General features: G+C 34.6%; 1 protein-coding gene across 1 annotated transcript in view; it reads left to right on the top strand.

Moving 5' to 3' along the window:
* Window positions 1–6,795, top strand: part of LOC149794836 (salivary peroxidase/catechol oxidase-like) — a 29,349-nt gene extending 22,554 nt beyond the window's left edge. Inside the window, exons 9-12 of the mRNA XM_089963980.1 lie at window positions 1,972–2,683; window positions 3,671–3,840; window positions 4,615–4,717; window positions 5,669–6,795. Of these exons, the coding sequence (XP_089820106.1) occupies window positions 1,972–2,683; window positions 3,671–3,840; window positions 4,615–4,717; window positions 5,669–5,729 (1,046 nt within the window). The 3' untranslated portion in view covers window positions 5,730–6,795. The remainder of the gene's footprint in view (window positions 1–1,971; window positions 2,684–3,670; window positions 3,841–4,614; window positions 4,718–5,668) is intronic.
* Window positions 6,796–16,941: the final 10,146 nt, after the last annotated feature.

The raw sequence follows: 16,941 nt of genomic DNA, 5'->3' as shown, positions 1-16,941 counted from the left end.
TTCTTGTTTTTGGAGATCTGATTCGTAGAACACTAAGTTCGTTTTCTTATTTTTACCTTGTTTTAATAGGGAAATAACTTATTTGTTAAATTTTACAAAGCTTATTGTCTTCACATTTTTCTTGTTACGTTTTGTTTAAAGCCTAAACACGTAACAACACACAGACACTAACCGCGGCAAGTAACAATAAATTGCCGTCATTTCCAATTATTTTCTAAATCATATTAGTTTTTTCCTACAGGTTAGGTCTTTGAATACATTTTAGATTCTTTATGGATTTAACATGGATGATGTAATTTTCACGATGAAAAGATTCCTTGTTTATTTAACATGGATGATATATATTGTTTTATATGAGAGCTAGATCTATTCGTTCTGCAACACTGTTGTGAGATAGAAAGGGATACAGTTGCGGTCATTTTGGATTCTGGTACCCATCTCATTTTTGACGGTTTTAGAGTTCCACGTTTTCGTTGCCGCTTTTATTTAGCAATAGCTAGAAAATACAGGCATATGTTTTCTATATCAGAAAGCGGCAACAATTTTTACTTAACTACGGTCAATAACGTTAAAATAATCCGACTGTTTATTGTTATTTATTTTTAATTTTTGTTGTTTATTGGGTTTTCGTAATGATTATATGTATATCTGTATTTTGTACTTGACCTTGTCCAAAATCCAGTTAATGGTGCGCTGATCAGAGACATTTGTTTGTAAGTAATATAATACGTATCTAAATATTTCTTTATGATTGTGGATTAAATATTTAGATCATTATCATTGAAAGTAAACATATTTACTTCTATCTCAATATAGGCTATAAGTTTTGCACTTGCCAATTCCTAGACTGGTTGACAATTTTTAATGGTTAACGAAGGAAATTTACTTACATCCTGGCTCTCTTATTGTGTCTTAGCTTTTATATAATGTTCTTTACTTGTTCACATTCTCGCCTGGACAGCTGAAGCAGAATCAGTCTTATTGTTGTGTTCAGTTTTCATTTGGGTCTATTTATTTAGTCGAATTGCTATTATTCACTGGAATTACAAAATGCGCAATAGTATTCTTGAACCGAAACGATAAGTTCAAGCTATAATGAATCAAAACAAGGATATTTTTGATCACTGTGATGCAACTAATCAACTGTTTTCACATCGCCACAATCCAGGCCCTTGGCGCATTAGCACGTTTGAGACAACCCATTCATTTGAAAGTTTAGGAGTTTTTGAGATTTTTTTATTAGCAATATTGTAATTTCTTTTTACATTTTCATTTTGTATTCAGGGGAAATAAATTGCCTGTTGAATTTTATCAAACTTGTTTTTGTTTTTTTCTATAACGTTATGGAAGACCATATAGTCGAAAGATTATAAAATATATCTCAAAAGTAAGTGACGTCATTTAAACACCATCTACATCATTATTTAGCAATTCTCAATATATGTTCTTTTTGATAAAGTCAATGTTATGGAAATGCATTTCAAGAGATTGTGTACATTTTTGTCTGCATATTGATTATTAGATTATTGCGTAAGGCTAAATGATTTAATAATCATGTACTCAGTTTTTGTCAGTCATCGACGTAATCAATTACTCGTATTGAAACCTAAAGAAACCTAAACTATTTATAGGTTAAGCTTGACCGATGGTCAATAGAAAACTTCAATATTAATATGAAATTCAACGAAACTATCTTAAGCGAACTGAGATTTATATATGTGTCTAATGCCATTGTCTTTTTCTATTTTACGTAGAATGGTTCATTTCTGGAAAAAAAGACAAGGCAAGAAAAGTCGTATGAATGGGTCTAACATCCATTCGCTTTATCAAGGCAAAGGATATTTCTTTCTTTATTATTATGTATTTTTACCTTGACTCGGACAACAAGTAGATGTATATCTCAAAGTAAAACAAATTAGGCTGGAATCGCTATTTTTATTTCCTTAGTTACACCGCTTAATTTACTTGCAGGCGATTTTCGTATTCATGTCATGCCTGGATTGACATCTATTCAAGTCATGTTTCTCAGAGAGCACAATCGCATAGCACTCATTCTTGGAAAACTGAATCCTCTGTGGAATGATGAAGATATTTATTCAGAGGCAAGAAAGATTGTGATTGGTCAGATTCAACATATTACGTACGCCTATTGGCTGCCCTACATTGTTGGTCCAGATCGAGTTCTCCAATATGGTCTCAGACCATTAAAACACGGATATGCCAAAGTGTATGACGACGAAATTGACCCCACCATCGCCAATGAATTTGCAGTTGCCCCATTTCGCTTCGCGCACACTCTCCTGCAGGATACAGTTCCTTACCAGACTGATAAGGCTGCACTTACGTTTAGGAGTGAAGATATGTTCAACAAACCAACTCTGGCATTTTCTAACGGGGGTAGGGGTGTTTCCTACGTAGGTTTGGGGTTATCTCAGGCACCACTAAGTAAAGCAGATGAGAAAGTAGTAACCGCTGTACGAGACAACCTTTTCAAAGATATGGATGGCCGTAGCCTGGACCTTATATCCCTGAACATTCAGCGAAGTCGTGATCATGGTGTGCCTGGTTACAACGCGTGGAGAAAATTTTGTGGACTTCCTTGTGCATTCCATTTCGGTACGGGCCCTGGAGGACTGGTGCATCACAGTCCAAAAAATGCAAGAAAACTGCAACAGGTGTACAGGTAAAAATTACCAAATTGAAAATTATTCCGAAATATAATTTAATCCAGTGGGGTAGAGTTTCATTCAACGTTTATATTTTGTTTTCTCTTTGTCAAAATATGATTCTAAATAACTTCTCAGTTCTATTTCTTGTGATAAAACTAGTACTGCTGATCAAGCAGATTCTAATAACATAAGAGTTGTAACTAGCACTGAATATGAGAAAGACACTGAAGTCATAAGAGAGTTTTAACTTAATTCATCTTAACAAGAAATATTTTGGAATCATGAACTACAATTCTTCATTATAAAATGGAGAAATTATACAATAGTCTTTAGGACAAAACTAGACACATTGTACAATTTTGAATTCGATACGTTCATCTTCATTATTATACTGCCTAATGTTTATGAAACCTCAGAGATCGGTCATGGTACTTTTTGATACAATCAGGACTTTAATTTTTCGGCTTAGATTAAGTGTAATAGGCTGTTCATGATGTCACATCAGGACTTAAATTTGTAGGCTTTCATTAAGTGTAATAGGCTGTCCACGATGTCACATCAGGACTTTAAATTTTAGGCTTATATTAAGTGTAATAGACTGTCCACGATGTCACATCAGGACCTTAATATTTAGACTTACAATAAGTGTAATAGGCTGTTCATGATGTCACATCAGGACTTAAATTTGTAGGCTTACATTAAGTGTGATAGGCTGTCCACGATGTCACATCACGACCTTAATATTTAGGCTTACATTAAGCATGATAGGCTGTTCATGATGTCACATCATGACTTAAATTTGTAGGCTTACATTAAGTGTAATAGGCTGTGCACGATGTCACATCACGACCTTAATATTTAGGCTTACAATAAATGTAATAGTGTATGCTAGATCTGACTTCTATGTGGTTGAATATACCATATACAAACAGAATTTTGCAAGCGTATCCAGTTCAGTTATCCAAAAATACAGATCTTCATAATTTTTATATGCATTTCAGGCATCCAGATGACATTGATCTTTTCCCTGGCGGTCTGTCGGAGACTCCCATGCCAGGTGGTGTTGTAGGGCCATTGTTTAGCTGTATTATTGCACAACAATTTTCCGATTTGAAAAGAGGGGACAGGTTTTACTACGAAAATGGGTTTAAGAACACAGGATTTACCCCAGGTAAATTCATACTGAACAGTGCAGACACAACACGAATGCATGCACGACCATAGGTGGTTGGTTGTGAGTATTTATGTGGTTGTAAACCCAAAACGTCGTAATAGCACACCTCTTTGCTCACATAGCAAAAGAAAAGAAAATTGAAACAGAATATGACATGTGCACGCTAGACCAATGATTTAAACTCAAATACGTCAAAAGATCAATTGATTATAACTTTCAAATAGAAAATAGCACAGCCATGAAAAAAAAACGTGATGGCTATTAATTGACAAGATGCCACAGATATCTCATTCCGTCTTACAAGAAACAAATCCCAAGTAAAATAAGATATAATTATTGGCTTTTTATTTACTTAAACCTCTTCTTAATATGTATGATTAAAATTGATGCCTTAGTAACAAGCGTAGAGATTGGATAAAACGTATGTTTAAATTGCTTACCTAACCTAAGTAACAAGCGTTGAAGTTGGAACCAAGCTCATAATAAAACTCAGACAACTAGATGTTTGTAGCAACGATATTTTTACTGATAGCAAACGACACATATTAAAATTTATCTGAAGTAAGCGAACAACCATTTGAAATTTCGTTTATATCAGGGTACACATTGTGAATAATTTTTAATAAATCTAAAGATGACCTATTCCAAACGAAGATATGTACGATTCCCTTAGATTCCTCTAAACAAATCTGATTATCTCAGTTTTTAAACATCTTCATCACAGGAAGAATACATAGGATTCATGTAAAGACATGTTGTATTTCATTCCAGCCCAGTTGAACAGCATTAGGAAAACAAGTTTGGCCCTACTAATGTGTACGCACTTCCACCTAAACCGGCTTCAGATAGATCCTTTCAGACTGCCTAGTGATGAGTGAGTATACAATTTACTAGGATCTCTACTGTAGCCATTCGATTTAAATTTAAATATGGTTTAAATTTAAATATGGTTTACATTTAAATATGGTTTAAATTTAAATTTGGTTTAAATTTAAATATGGTTTACATTAAAATTTGATTTTATATAGTATGTTTACAAGTTCGTCTCTCCAACTTGTTTTATTTTTTTACAGTGTCTTCATAACTATTTGTACATGTATCAATGACTCAAATTATTTTGAACTATTCATCTTTTCTCAAGTATATTTTAAGTAAACAATCAACACAGTTCTGTTAACCAAGTCTCTAAATGAGATTAAAAAATAACTCATGCCTGTCATTATGGTCAACATGAAATGTGAGTACGGAAAATATTTTTTATATTATCATTGCCATGATGTACTCCAATAAAAGTATCGTTACTTAACGATGTACCAAGACCCTAATTGCATTGTAGTTATATCAAATATATTATATTTCTTTAAGTTATTCTCCAGTGTAAACATCCAGAACGTATACTACATATATTTTTATTTATCTCTGTTACATACCTACTTAATCTCACATGGCTGATCGGGTTTCTAATATGGATATTCAGTCGGTAAATCCGTATCTCAGACACATACTAGAACGATTGAAATGTTTTCACTAGCGTTTGGTGCGTCAATTATAGTCGATGCATCAAATTGAATATTCCAAATTCCAATTTACTTATAAACTCTAGACACACCGTATTCCCATTGGAAAACGTGAAAGGGAGTATTATTAAATACAAAACCGCATTTGTGTTTTGTTCCGAGTCTGAAGAATGCTCCTTTGCTGTGCAGTTCGTCACGGAATGGCAGTCTCTCTTCCCCACGCTAAACCAATGTCCTTTTCCGGCGACTCGGAAACAAATTGGGTGTGTATTTTTGGATCTATAATGCTATTTTTGAATCTTTTACAGTAACCCGTTCGTGGACTGCAGTACCTTTCCGGATATAAACCTGGAGCTTTGGAGGGCTTAAGATTATTTGGTACTAAGAAAATATGATATTAACTACATCTTTAGGGCATAGTTTAAATGTAGTTTTTATTTTTACATATAGGTCTTCGCATACAAACCTTTATTCTTATTTCAGTGGATTGTAGCAGCAAATACTTGATTACCCATAGAAACTAGAATTTCTCTTCTCAGATTGTTAGTTACGATATAAGGAAATCTTCATACGGAATTCTGTTTTTGTAAAATGATATTTCGGGTCTCTGTCTTAATGACATTTTCCATAATAATGGCATTGCGATAACGATTTCCAAGCCTATATGCAGTATTTGGGATGAATTAGATTAAATATGAATATATGTTGCTTGACTCTAAACTTAGAATAGTTCTTATTTGCATGCATTATACTTACTCCCTGAAGTGTGTTGCTTGACTCTAAACTTGGAATAGTTCTTATTGGCATGCATTATGCTTATTCCCTGAAGCCTGTTGCTTGAGTGAAATCTTGGATTAGTTCTTATTGGTATGCATTATGTTTACTCCCTGAAGCGTGTTGCTTGACAAATAACTTGGAATAGTTCTAACTGACATGCATTATGCTTACTCCCTGAAGCGTGATTCTTGACTCGAAACTTGAAATAGTTCTTATTGGCATGCATTATACTTACTCCCTGAAGCGTGTTGCTTGACTCAAAACTTGGAATAGCTCTTATTGGCATACATTATGCTTACTCCCTGAAGCGTGTTGCTTGACTTCAAACCTGAAATAGTTCTTACTGGCATGCATTTGCTTACTCCCTGAAGCGTGTTGCTTGTCTCAAAACCTGGAAAAGTTCATATCGGGATACCTTTTACTTACTCCCTGAAGCGTGTTGCTTCAAATAACACCTTGTTAATAAAGAATAATATACAGAGTGATCAGCGGTAAAGTTTAAGGAATACTAAGAAAAAAATATTCCCATTACGTACAGACTTATACCTGATTTTACAAGAAAAAATGCAAATATAATCTAACAGATAACTCGACTTTATGTGACCTTATGTGTTTGAGGTGATTTAGATATTTACAATATTAAACATATATTATATAAGCATTGTCGTTATCTATCCTGTCTGAGTGTATCGACAGTCAAAAGAAAATATTCTCACTCTTTTTATTTATCCATCCATCCATCCATCCATTTATACATCCATCCATCCCTCTGTTGAGTCATGTGCCCATTCGTCAACTTGTCGGTTTGTTTTTCAATTTGTCTGTCTTTCCGTTCTTCAGTCCGTCCGTATGTATGTATGTATGTATGTATGTAGATATGCTAACATATGTCCTTTCGAACCAACACCTACACTTGTAAACTAATTTCTAGGTAGAGGAGGTTATTAAATTGTATGATAATATTCATTCTGGCAGACAAACATCCACATTAACAAACATGTATAAAACAGTACGACATGCTCACAGACGCACATCCAATCAAACGTATAAATTATTGCAAACTATCGGAGTGGATAGATCTTACAATCAATCATCCATTATTTTACTGATATCTATATCACATATATCAGTTTAGAAGTCATTAGTTTAATGACACTTTTTAACTCTTTAATTTTATGACTGGCCTGCACTATAGGAAGAGTCCATGTATGTACTATTTCCATTTGTAAATCAAGATCGAATTACCAAGTTCATGTCAAAGTCATATTTTGTTCTAAATTGGCCATTAGTGTTTAATGCAGGTCACGATATCATCATGTGATCCAAAGAGAACATTTGCTCTCTAGATATGTCATAAATGCCCTGGCTGGTGATTGGCTAAATTATTTTTTTAAGTCAGGCGTTGACTGTGAAGGTATTTCACAATAAAAATAACGTAGATAAGTTTAATAAAGGGAAAAGCTCCGCATTCTTATTCTACGGTTATAATTCAGTCTTGTTGAAGTACGAGGGTATCCAGATTTATTTATAAGTACGAGGGTATCCAGATTTATTTATTTACAGGTTGTTCAAATTGAAGAGATCAATTATTCAAGGACATGGATATTTTTTTTAATTTCGTTGGATTTATATTATTCAACTACTCGAATAGTAATTAATTTCGTTCGATTATTGTGAAACATTCAATGGCATTTCTGACAGTCAACTTTCACTGGATTTACCTTGAAGTAAAAACATTCGGATATTTGAACAATGTTTCTTTGCGCACATTAGAACTCTGTTTGGAATACTTCTGGAGCATTTCCAGATTACTGTACAGATGGTAGTACATTTAGAAAATTATAGAAATTTAAAACATACAGTAAGTTATTTTTAATTCCTTCACTTTGTACTTTAGGGAAACAAATGCATATTTTGGATTACAGAATGCTTGTTGGACATTACAGTTTCTTGTTGCATAGTTTAAGCCCCTATGACGTAATAATATGTTAAATGTTATGTCTTGGGAGAGAAGACATATGAAAACTAACTAACAATTTGTCGTTACCGCACAAACTCCGATGTCTTATTAGGTAACGGTTGTATTTTGACTAATTCTCTTATGTCAAATTCAGCAACAACAATTGTAGACTAACTTGGTAAGGAAAGAAGGGGGTAAGGTATATTATTACAGAGAAATCCTCATTAAATGGAATTATACTCAGCAACGGAGCTGCAAGGTTTCCCAATGCATTGTTGTCCACATCATCCCAGTGTACAAAAATCTTGACGAGTCCTTCATTCAGTTCTATAGGGTAAGACAATACTAATATATTATGTGATGTTACTGTCTTACGACTCGGGGTCTACACTTGTGTTTTCATCCAAAACTTCAGTTTTAATTCTGCTATCTTTGGCGTATTTCTTTGGTAAAGGCCATTATATTCTTTATACAGCTGTTTTTGTACTCGGTTCTCTAGAATCTTTCCCATGGCAGGATTCAAACTAATAATCTTCCAGTTGCGAGTCAGACGCGATAACCAATTCTGATAACCACTGAAACGGTTGAAAATAAACATAGGCAATAATTCCGATGATTCACATCTATGTTCTCGAATCATATAAAGAACATTATTTATATATTTTAACAAATCGGTCCACTCTGCTGTCTTTAAAAGATTGTCTTAAAATATCACTGATGTTTTGCATAAAATGTTTAATTTAGCTGAGTATACATGAAATAGAAGCATTCGATTAAGTAGATTTTCATGTTACAGATACAGAATGTATATGGCCATAGGTGAAAAAAGAAAAATGTTCTTAATGTGATTGTACGTTCTCTGCAAATTAAACAATAATTTAAACATCTTAGTACTTTAAAGGATTTCTGCAGCCTTCCTTTTAATCATAACGTTTTACTACAATTCTAATTTCCGGCATTAAAATAAGGATAATTTACTGAACACAAATCTTTTAAGAAGGTGTAAATGTTGTTTCCAGCTCACCAAACGATATTGCTTGTAGTAATGTAGACTAGTGTTTCGGTACTATTTGTACACATATTTGACCATATGTAAATAATCGTGGAAAGTATATATATATATATATATATATATATATATATATATATATATATATATATATATATATATATATATCAGCAGAAACGTTTGAAAGTTAAGTTTTATTATTATATTGACCTTTAGGTTTGATAAATACGATTTTTTAACATAAAGTCTCAAATATTGTCCCGTAATATCTCGTCTGTTCGTAAACATATGGGGCGCATTTTACACGTACCATACTCTCACCAAATGTGATAAGATCTATAGTAAATCTCTTTTTAAAACTCTTTACACGCTTCGTTTGAAAAGAGAGAAAGTTCCACAGAGTAAATTAAAGACTCGTTCTCTTCAGATGCAAAAATATTCAGATGTCAAGAGCTCAGAAGGCACAAAGCAATAATGAAATGAAAAACAAGCCACATACGTAACGCAGAACAATGTTTAAAAATACATACTTCACTGTTGAACTTTATTATAAAACTAATTTAGCACTTTATCCGCAGTTATTGTTAATCAGTGCAGAATTTAATATATGGTTATTTCAATAAATATTTCAATTTCAACATAGACATTTCAAATAAATATTAACTGTCCGTAAAACTAAGTTTCTATTCCAGACTTAGCGCATATATCGTCTTATCGAATAGTATACAATAGACAAAAACAATCTAAAAAAATATACATGTAAGTTTCCTTTTTTGTCTGTCTGTCTGTATATTTCATACAGTATATATCGGTATCATAGTAACAACTATTGTTATGGGATCACAAGAAATCGTGCGCATTTTTAGCAATAGTGCTTTAGCATAACTAACTCAGTCAATAAACAGAACACAGATAATGCATTGAAATAAATTAATCAGCCAACATTCCCATAATTCTAAAAATCAAATTCGAATTTTCAATGTACCTCTGAAGTTATAAACGTTAAATCGAATAACGCCATTTTCCGATTTATTACTTTAAAATTATAGCAGTTAGTAAGCATACCACCTTACCCCTCCATCTTACACACTGGTTTATATGTGAAGATGTTGGTCTGTAACAATGAGTGTTAGAGTCCTATATTTATCCTTTTACTTTGGTTTGTTTGAGTGGGTGTTGATCCCATAGATATTGGTTTGTTTGGGTGGGTGTTGATCTCGTAGACATTGTTTTGTTTGGATGGGTTTTGACCTCGTAGACATTAGTTTGTAAGGGTGGGTGTTGTTCTGGTAGACAGTTGTTTGCTTGGACGGGTGTTGAACTCGTAGACATTGGTTTGTGAGGCCAGGTGTTGAACTCGTAGACTCGTAGACATTGGTTTGTAAGGGCGGGTGTTGAACTCGTAGACATTGGTTTTGTTTGGGTAGGTGTTGTAGACATTGGTTTGTAAGGGAGGGTATTGATCGCATTTATACATTGGTTTGTGGTTTGTTTGTGGTTTGTTTGTGGTTTGTGGTTTGTGGTTTGTTTGGATGGGAATTGATCTGGTAGACCTAAAGATCTGTCCTTATAAGGAAGTTTGAGAAGATGATTTTAATATATGTATATTTAGGAGCAATAGCCAGACCCGACTACGCATCATACATACTTATACATTTATCACAGTTGAAAACTTTACATGCTAAGATGCTCTCTTAAATTTATCAAATTCTGTTCAATAGCATTTGATAAGTTGTTGTTTAAATATATTTAAATATTAGGTAACAGTGGCCCTCTTTGAGGGTAGTTCGGGGTTATCTATAATGTTAAAAGCCCGTAAGTAGTAATATGTGCCTAATGGGGGCCAAAATGAAATTAACAATAATCCTTATGTTTTATGTAGAAGGGGCCTCTTGAGGGTCAAACAGAGATTCACATGGAATGACACTTGGGGGTCAAAAGTGTTTATAGGATCAAAAGGTTCTGGGGTCAAAGAAGGAGGGTAATTGTAAAAATGTTTAAAGTCTGAGTTGGAAACATAGACATACGCAAACAAAAGCTTGTGCACAACACACAACACAAACAAAATCAGCTATGGCAATATTGGACTATTATTGTTTCTAGAGCCTAAGTAGCCTTGATAATAGCCGATGGGTTTTTGTTAATCAAAGTGAATTAACATACGTCCAATTCAACTCTTATTGCATCTACGCTCACTACAAATGAGATGCGATCAGCAGCAGTAAAATCATCCACAGTAGCATGAGAAAAAGGAGAACCTATTTGTGGTAATAAATTAAAGCTCATCATGTCAAGTCCATGAGTTTGTCAAAAGAACAAACACAGAACGGTCCTTTTCTGGGCTACTCACGTCTCTAGAATCGAGATAAAAGTCTATAATTGCTAAGTCAAGTAAAACGTTACTCCTTTGTCTTATAATGTTTGAGAGGTGTGAGTGTGTAATTGCATGCATTTTTATCCATAGTTTAACAAATCAAGAGAAAGTAACATTTACGTCTTCTTTCGGGTTTATTTTATCATTCTGTATCACAATGAACACTTCAAAACACATAAAATAATTATATTCTCTTCTTATTCACCCTTTGTCTCTCCCTTAAACTTTCTTCACTGGTATGAAAAAATAGAAGTTTGTTTAAGACCTAGCACGTGTCTCATGTCATGCAGTCCATGTATGACCTGGACTCAACTTACTGATTTTACTTTGAGAAAGAATAAAAAGATAAAAATGATGCTTACCAAATCTGTCACTGATTTTAATGTCAGCAACTAGATACAGTGTTTCCATTATTAGGTATTTACATTAATGAATTAAAGAAAAATCAGTAAAGGGAATCAACACTGAACTTACTTCTGGAAAACAATCAAGTCCAATAAACAATATTACATTACAATAACATGTAATTGAATTATAAAAAATGTAAACTAACAAATAATTAAATTTACATAACAATAGCAAGTATTTTGACTTGTATCTAGCGGGGAGAAGTACTCAGCTGTGTGTCGCTGAAGTATGCCATGGAATGAATCTACCCAAATCTCCGACAATAGGACGATCTATGTTGACTCTTCTGTTTTGATCATTTAAGAGCTGTATGAATATTTTGACTCCAAGACACTAACCCTATATATAGCGACCCTCTTCTTGTAAACGAAACTTTTTTTTTACTCGAAGACATTAATCCTACATATAGAGACCCCTTCTGGTAAATTAAATTTTCGCAATCAAGAAAAAACGATTCCAGTGAGAAACTAGGAGAAAGTAAACTGTAACGAAATTGTTTCATCACTATATTGCCTCACACAAGAGCTAAAGTGTTAGATCAAATCCATATGAGCGATGTCGAAGAAGACATGAGCGATCCTGAATCAACGCCCTCCACGTTTTCCCATTAAAGTCCAGATTATTAAGAAATTTCGTTCGGTCCCTAAAATTATTACTATATTTGAGTGACGCAAGCACGCACTTCCATAAAATCAAGAACGACGGTTTAAATTAGCATTCTGATATTTAAGTAGTGTATAAAAATTAAGCAAATTAATTTTTGTAATGAATATGAAGCGATCACACTTTTTAAAGTCGAAAGTAGACACCATACGATGATGGCAATCTGTGTCTACCAACACTGTTGACAGTTCTTCAGGCTTGCAGTCTTGAAGATCACATGATTGCCTTATATTCAACAGCATTTGCATCCACTGCAGAGTAAGATTAATGGGTTGAGAGAGAAAAACTTATAAAACGGATGTGCTGACAGGACAACCAATATCAGAGATAAAGAAACTTGCTTGTTACATAATGCAGATTAATTATTTAATCTAGCCACCCCAAAATTGACCTACAGAAAATATAAAACGACGACACACCTATACATTGAAATTAAACAGCTTAAGCTGAACTGGTGGTAATGCCTTTGTATGTAATGTTCATACATTTGCAGCAAATAGAGTGTGTAATAGAAAGATTAACACACACACACACACACACACACACACACACACACACACACACACACTTGTTATTGCATTAAATGACGATACTCCAGTCTGAAGACTAGTGTTTTGAAAGAGAGAAATAGAGAAATAAAGATTGGTTAATTACACGTACGTGGGGCATCATAGTTCTGTGTTCTGTTTTTTATAGTATTATAGATCAAGGAGAAACTAATATTAGTTTACCTTGAGTTTCTTCAGACAACGACAAATTAAATGTGAGAAATGTTCATGGTAATTGTTTTCATTCATCAATTTCATAAAAGGATCGTGTTCAATTTATTATCGTCTGACTGCAGTACCATTTGCTTTAACCCCACTCCAAAAATTAAGAGATGTCATGGTTTGGGAGGGTTTGTATAAACCGAAGGTTTCTAGTAAACGTGTAGGCGTGTGCTGTGCTTTGGAAAATGGCAAAGACAGGATAGAGATCTGTCTCGTGACACATGTAAAACGGAGAGTCTGTGCAAGTTTCACAAACTAAAGCACATATATTTCTATTGCAAGAATTCTATTACTTGTAGGAATTTCGACTTTATTAAATATTAAGTATAGCTAGTTATTTTGACAAACAAAAGAGAAATAAGGGTGTGATTTTTGTTGTTTGGATAAATACAGTAAAATTCACAACAAACCTGCTTTGTATTCTACTTTGTTCTAAGGAGAGGTCACCTATGTAGAAGCAGCAGTGCCAAGGGTAGTATCATTCGTCGTCGCTGCTGTCGAAGAAGTAGACATCCTTTTACAAATAGGCATATATTTTTCTAAAAATCAAATTAGGAAACACGTGTGTAAAATCAGGCTGTATGCATCGTTGTCAACGACGAAGTTGAAGTGACAGAAGTAGACACCTGTGCCGAGCAGTGTGATTTTCTGGAGTACGTATGCATCCTAACAGTGGAACTTTCTCTCTTGGTGGTAGGATGCAAGTGTCTTTATTGGGACTTATTCTTGTGGTAGGTTTTAAATGAAAGGGTAATCAATGAGCATGGTGTGTTTAAGTGACACGCATAATTTAGCCAGTTCCTAACTGTATGGCTAACATTTACCTTGGGCTCTTTTAAATATAAAGGGCCCTGAAACTGATGGAACGATGAACTTTAATTTGGTAAAACAGTTTTTGTGTGTAATTTAAATGATTCTGTCATTACTAAATGTCCGTTACATGTAAATCAAAGTGTAAGTTATACTTGTCTTTTCTTTTAAAAAAATCGAAAAAGGCTACATGAGTCTGACACCGTCCCGTTGTAGTGCGAGAAATAATTTCGACAACACGATACTAGTATATAATTCTGGACTTTCTTCAAGGATGTTGTAAACCAATTAAAACTCGTTCTAACACTACACGATGGCGAAGATAGAGCACTCCTCTATTTGGACGATCTAAAGTTTCGTCAACTACTGTCAAAGGAGAAAAAGGAAGATGTAAGCACAGATGTGGTGTTCCAAATTATGAAAGGATCATCAAAAACACAAGACATTTAACATATTTTCTATATCTCATGGCATAACCAATATAAATTGACAAAAATACAGTGAATCTACATAGAAAGTATATTTTAAAAGAAACATATTTCTTCCTGTAATCCATTCACATTAAAAGACAAAGAGTTCATGCAACAACATGTTGTCAAAAATACACTTTCATCTACAACATATTAATACTTTCTAAAACACAGTCCTTGGTTTCTTAAAATGTACTTTAAAACAAGTAAAGTTTAAAAATTAAAGTTCATGCCTGTGAAAAACTCTTCATGTGCAATATATTTATGTTTCATAAAATGATTTCTTTTGTCGATTTGCTGAAAAAGCTATATAAAACAAAACAATAAGTTAAAAAGGAAAAAGTTCTCGATTTTCTTGCATCCTTCACATGCGACGTTTTGGACTGGTCAGCTACAGTTGTATCTCAGCGTTGAATCTAAATGTTTTCAGCCACGTACGCCCTTCAGTCGTAAATCTGTTGGTGTATCCAAGATTCTAGGTACACTTACTGGCTATTACGAAGAGTAAGTAGATCCAGTGCATCCATCGTCTTCCTGACATAAATGTCAAACGTGTGGCGTGTGCATTGTCACTTTTCTATTGATGATATCAAGCTCTTCTCTCAGTGTTTGAGCGTTTCACATTTTGTCCATGAGCTTGGAAGGACTTAATTCAGTAGGCATACTAAACTCGAGCCAAACAAGATACTTCCAACTGCGGTGAGACATCGATAGACTCAAACGATCTCGATCTTTGACTAGGCACTGTCGTTTAAATTCCTCTAACAGTGAGTCAAATATGTCTGTAATGAAATCTGCTGATTTCTCGGGTGGACCTTCTGACGTGAGTCTTTTATTTTCACGGTATAGGTGTATGTCGTAGTTTTAAATATTCTGGAAGACGCTTTATGAGTCACATGAATGTGAAAACAATATTTAGGTTCTACTGAATCATTTTTCTTCTTGGACGAACCTTGCTGTGACGGTTTTTCGGAGGAAGAGGTAAATGGTGCATTACATAGGTCTTCATTAGGCGCTGAATGTCTAATCGTTCTAGATCTTGGTTTGTATTCATAATGTAATGAAGTGCCGGTTTCGGAGGTCCTTTGTTATTTATACAGTAGTTCAGCGTTTCTGCACGGTAGCTGTGATTTGGAAATCGCATTCCTTGGTACTCGATTTTTACTTTTTTTTCAGATGGCGACGGACTATTTGTTAATTTTGCAACCGTGCAATAGTGTGGTGCTCTAAGGTGGTCAAGAGAAAGTGTTGATCCACTTAAGACTATAGAGCTTTTCCAGCGCGTAAAAGTTGACCACTTGACTCTCTCGGCAATTCAAAGTCAATCATTGGACTTCGCAGTTGGTATGCATTTCTCCGTGGGTCTCGGTGTTTGTAGCATTAATTTTTGGGACCGTCGCTAGCGAAACTCAGAATATTGTCTTCGGGGTGCTCGACTGTCCTTGCCCCATAACATTCCCCTTCGATGCCATTGTTAGGATTCTAATGGTGATGAGCTGTCAATGCAAAAATGGCCGGGCACGATCTCCTAAAAGGTGTAAGGGTTCGTACAATTATAAGCGAGCTAGGTAGCAATGATGAAATTTACTAACTTGTCGGGAGGTACAAATTCTAGCTCTTCTACATAATTAGCAGCGATCAAAACTTTACGAACAACGTCCACGTGTTTCATTCGTTTTCGTTTTTGTCTTCCACCAGTTCAGTGTAGCTGTAAGGATCTGTGAAGTATCCCATCTTGGGTAAGCACGGTAATTGTGCCATTTTTCCCCGAAACAATTCAGCATGACTTTGGTAAACGATCGCCTCCCTTCATTCGTTTTTACGTGGTCTATAACTGTGTTTTTGATAGAACCGTTCTGTTCTGTTCGTTTTTCTTGGCCTTCAGGAGATTGGGAGAGATAACCACTGTCTTCCTGTTTTAGTCTGAGATATTGGTCCCAGATACCTGAATAAAACGTGCCTTTCTTTGACTCGTCGTCCTATCGGTAGTAAATTTAATCGACTTTTTTGAAGTGGTATAAAATGAACCTAAGCATGAAACAATTCCAAATTGACCAAACTGACCCAGCAGTCCAATGACCGTTTTTGAAACGGTATGATGCATACTGTTAAAAATTCCATTTCTGTGCAATGACTGGAGGATACGGGCTTTTCTTACCCAGTCTGGCTCATTGACAGCTTGGGACATCACATAATCTCCGGAGTTCATCCATGAATGCGCTTTCGTCACTCGACTAGACCGTCGTGGTGCTGGAACAGGCAAGGAACACTTCTCTGTTCGTAACTGATCAGTAACTACTACGTTACTGGTGCTCTCAACCCTGGTGTGACCTGGTACTG

This window comes from Sinohyriopsis cumingii, chromosome 7 (assembly GCF_028554795.1).
Source record: "Sinohyriopsis cumingii isolate HCF-2022 chromosome 7, ASM2855479v2, whole genome shotgun sequence".
NCBI classification, from domain to species: Eukaryota; Metazoa; Mollusca; class Bivalvia; order Unionida; family Unionidae; genus Sinohyriopsis; species Sinohyriopsis cumingii.
Note: the sequence above shows the minus strand (reverse complement) of the source record. Positions and strands in the feature narration are given on the sequence as shown.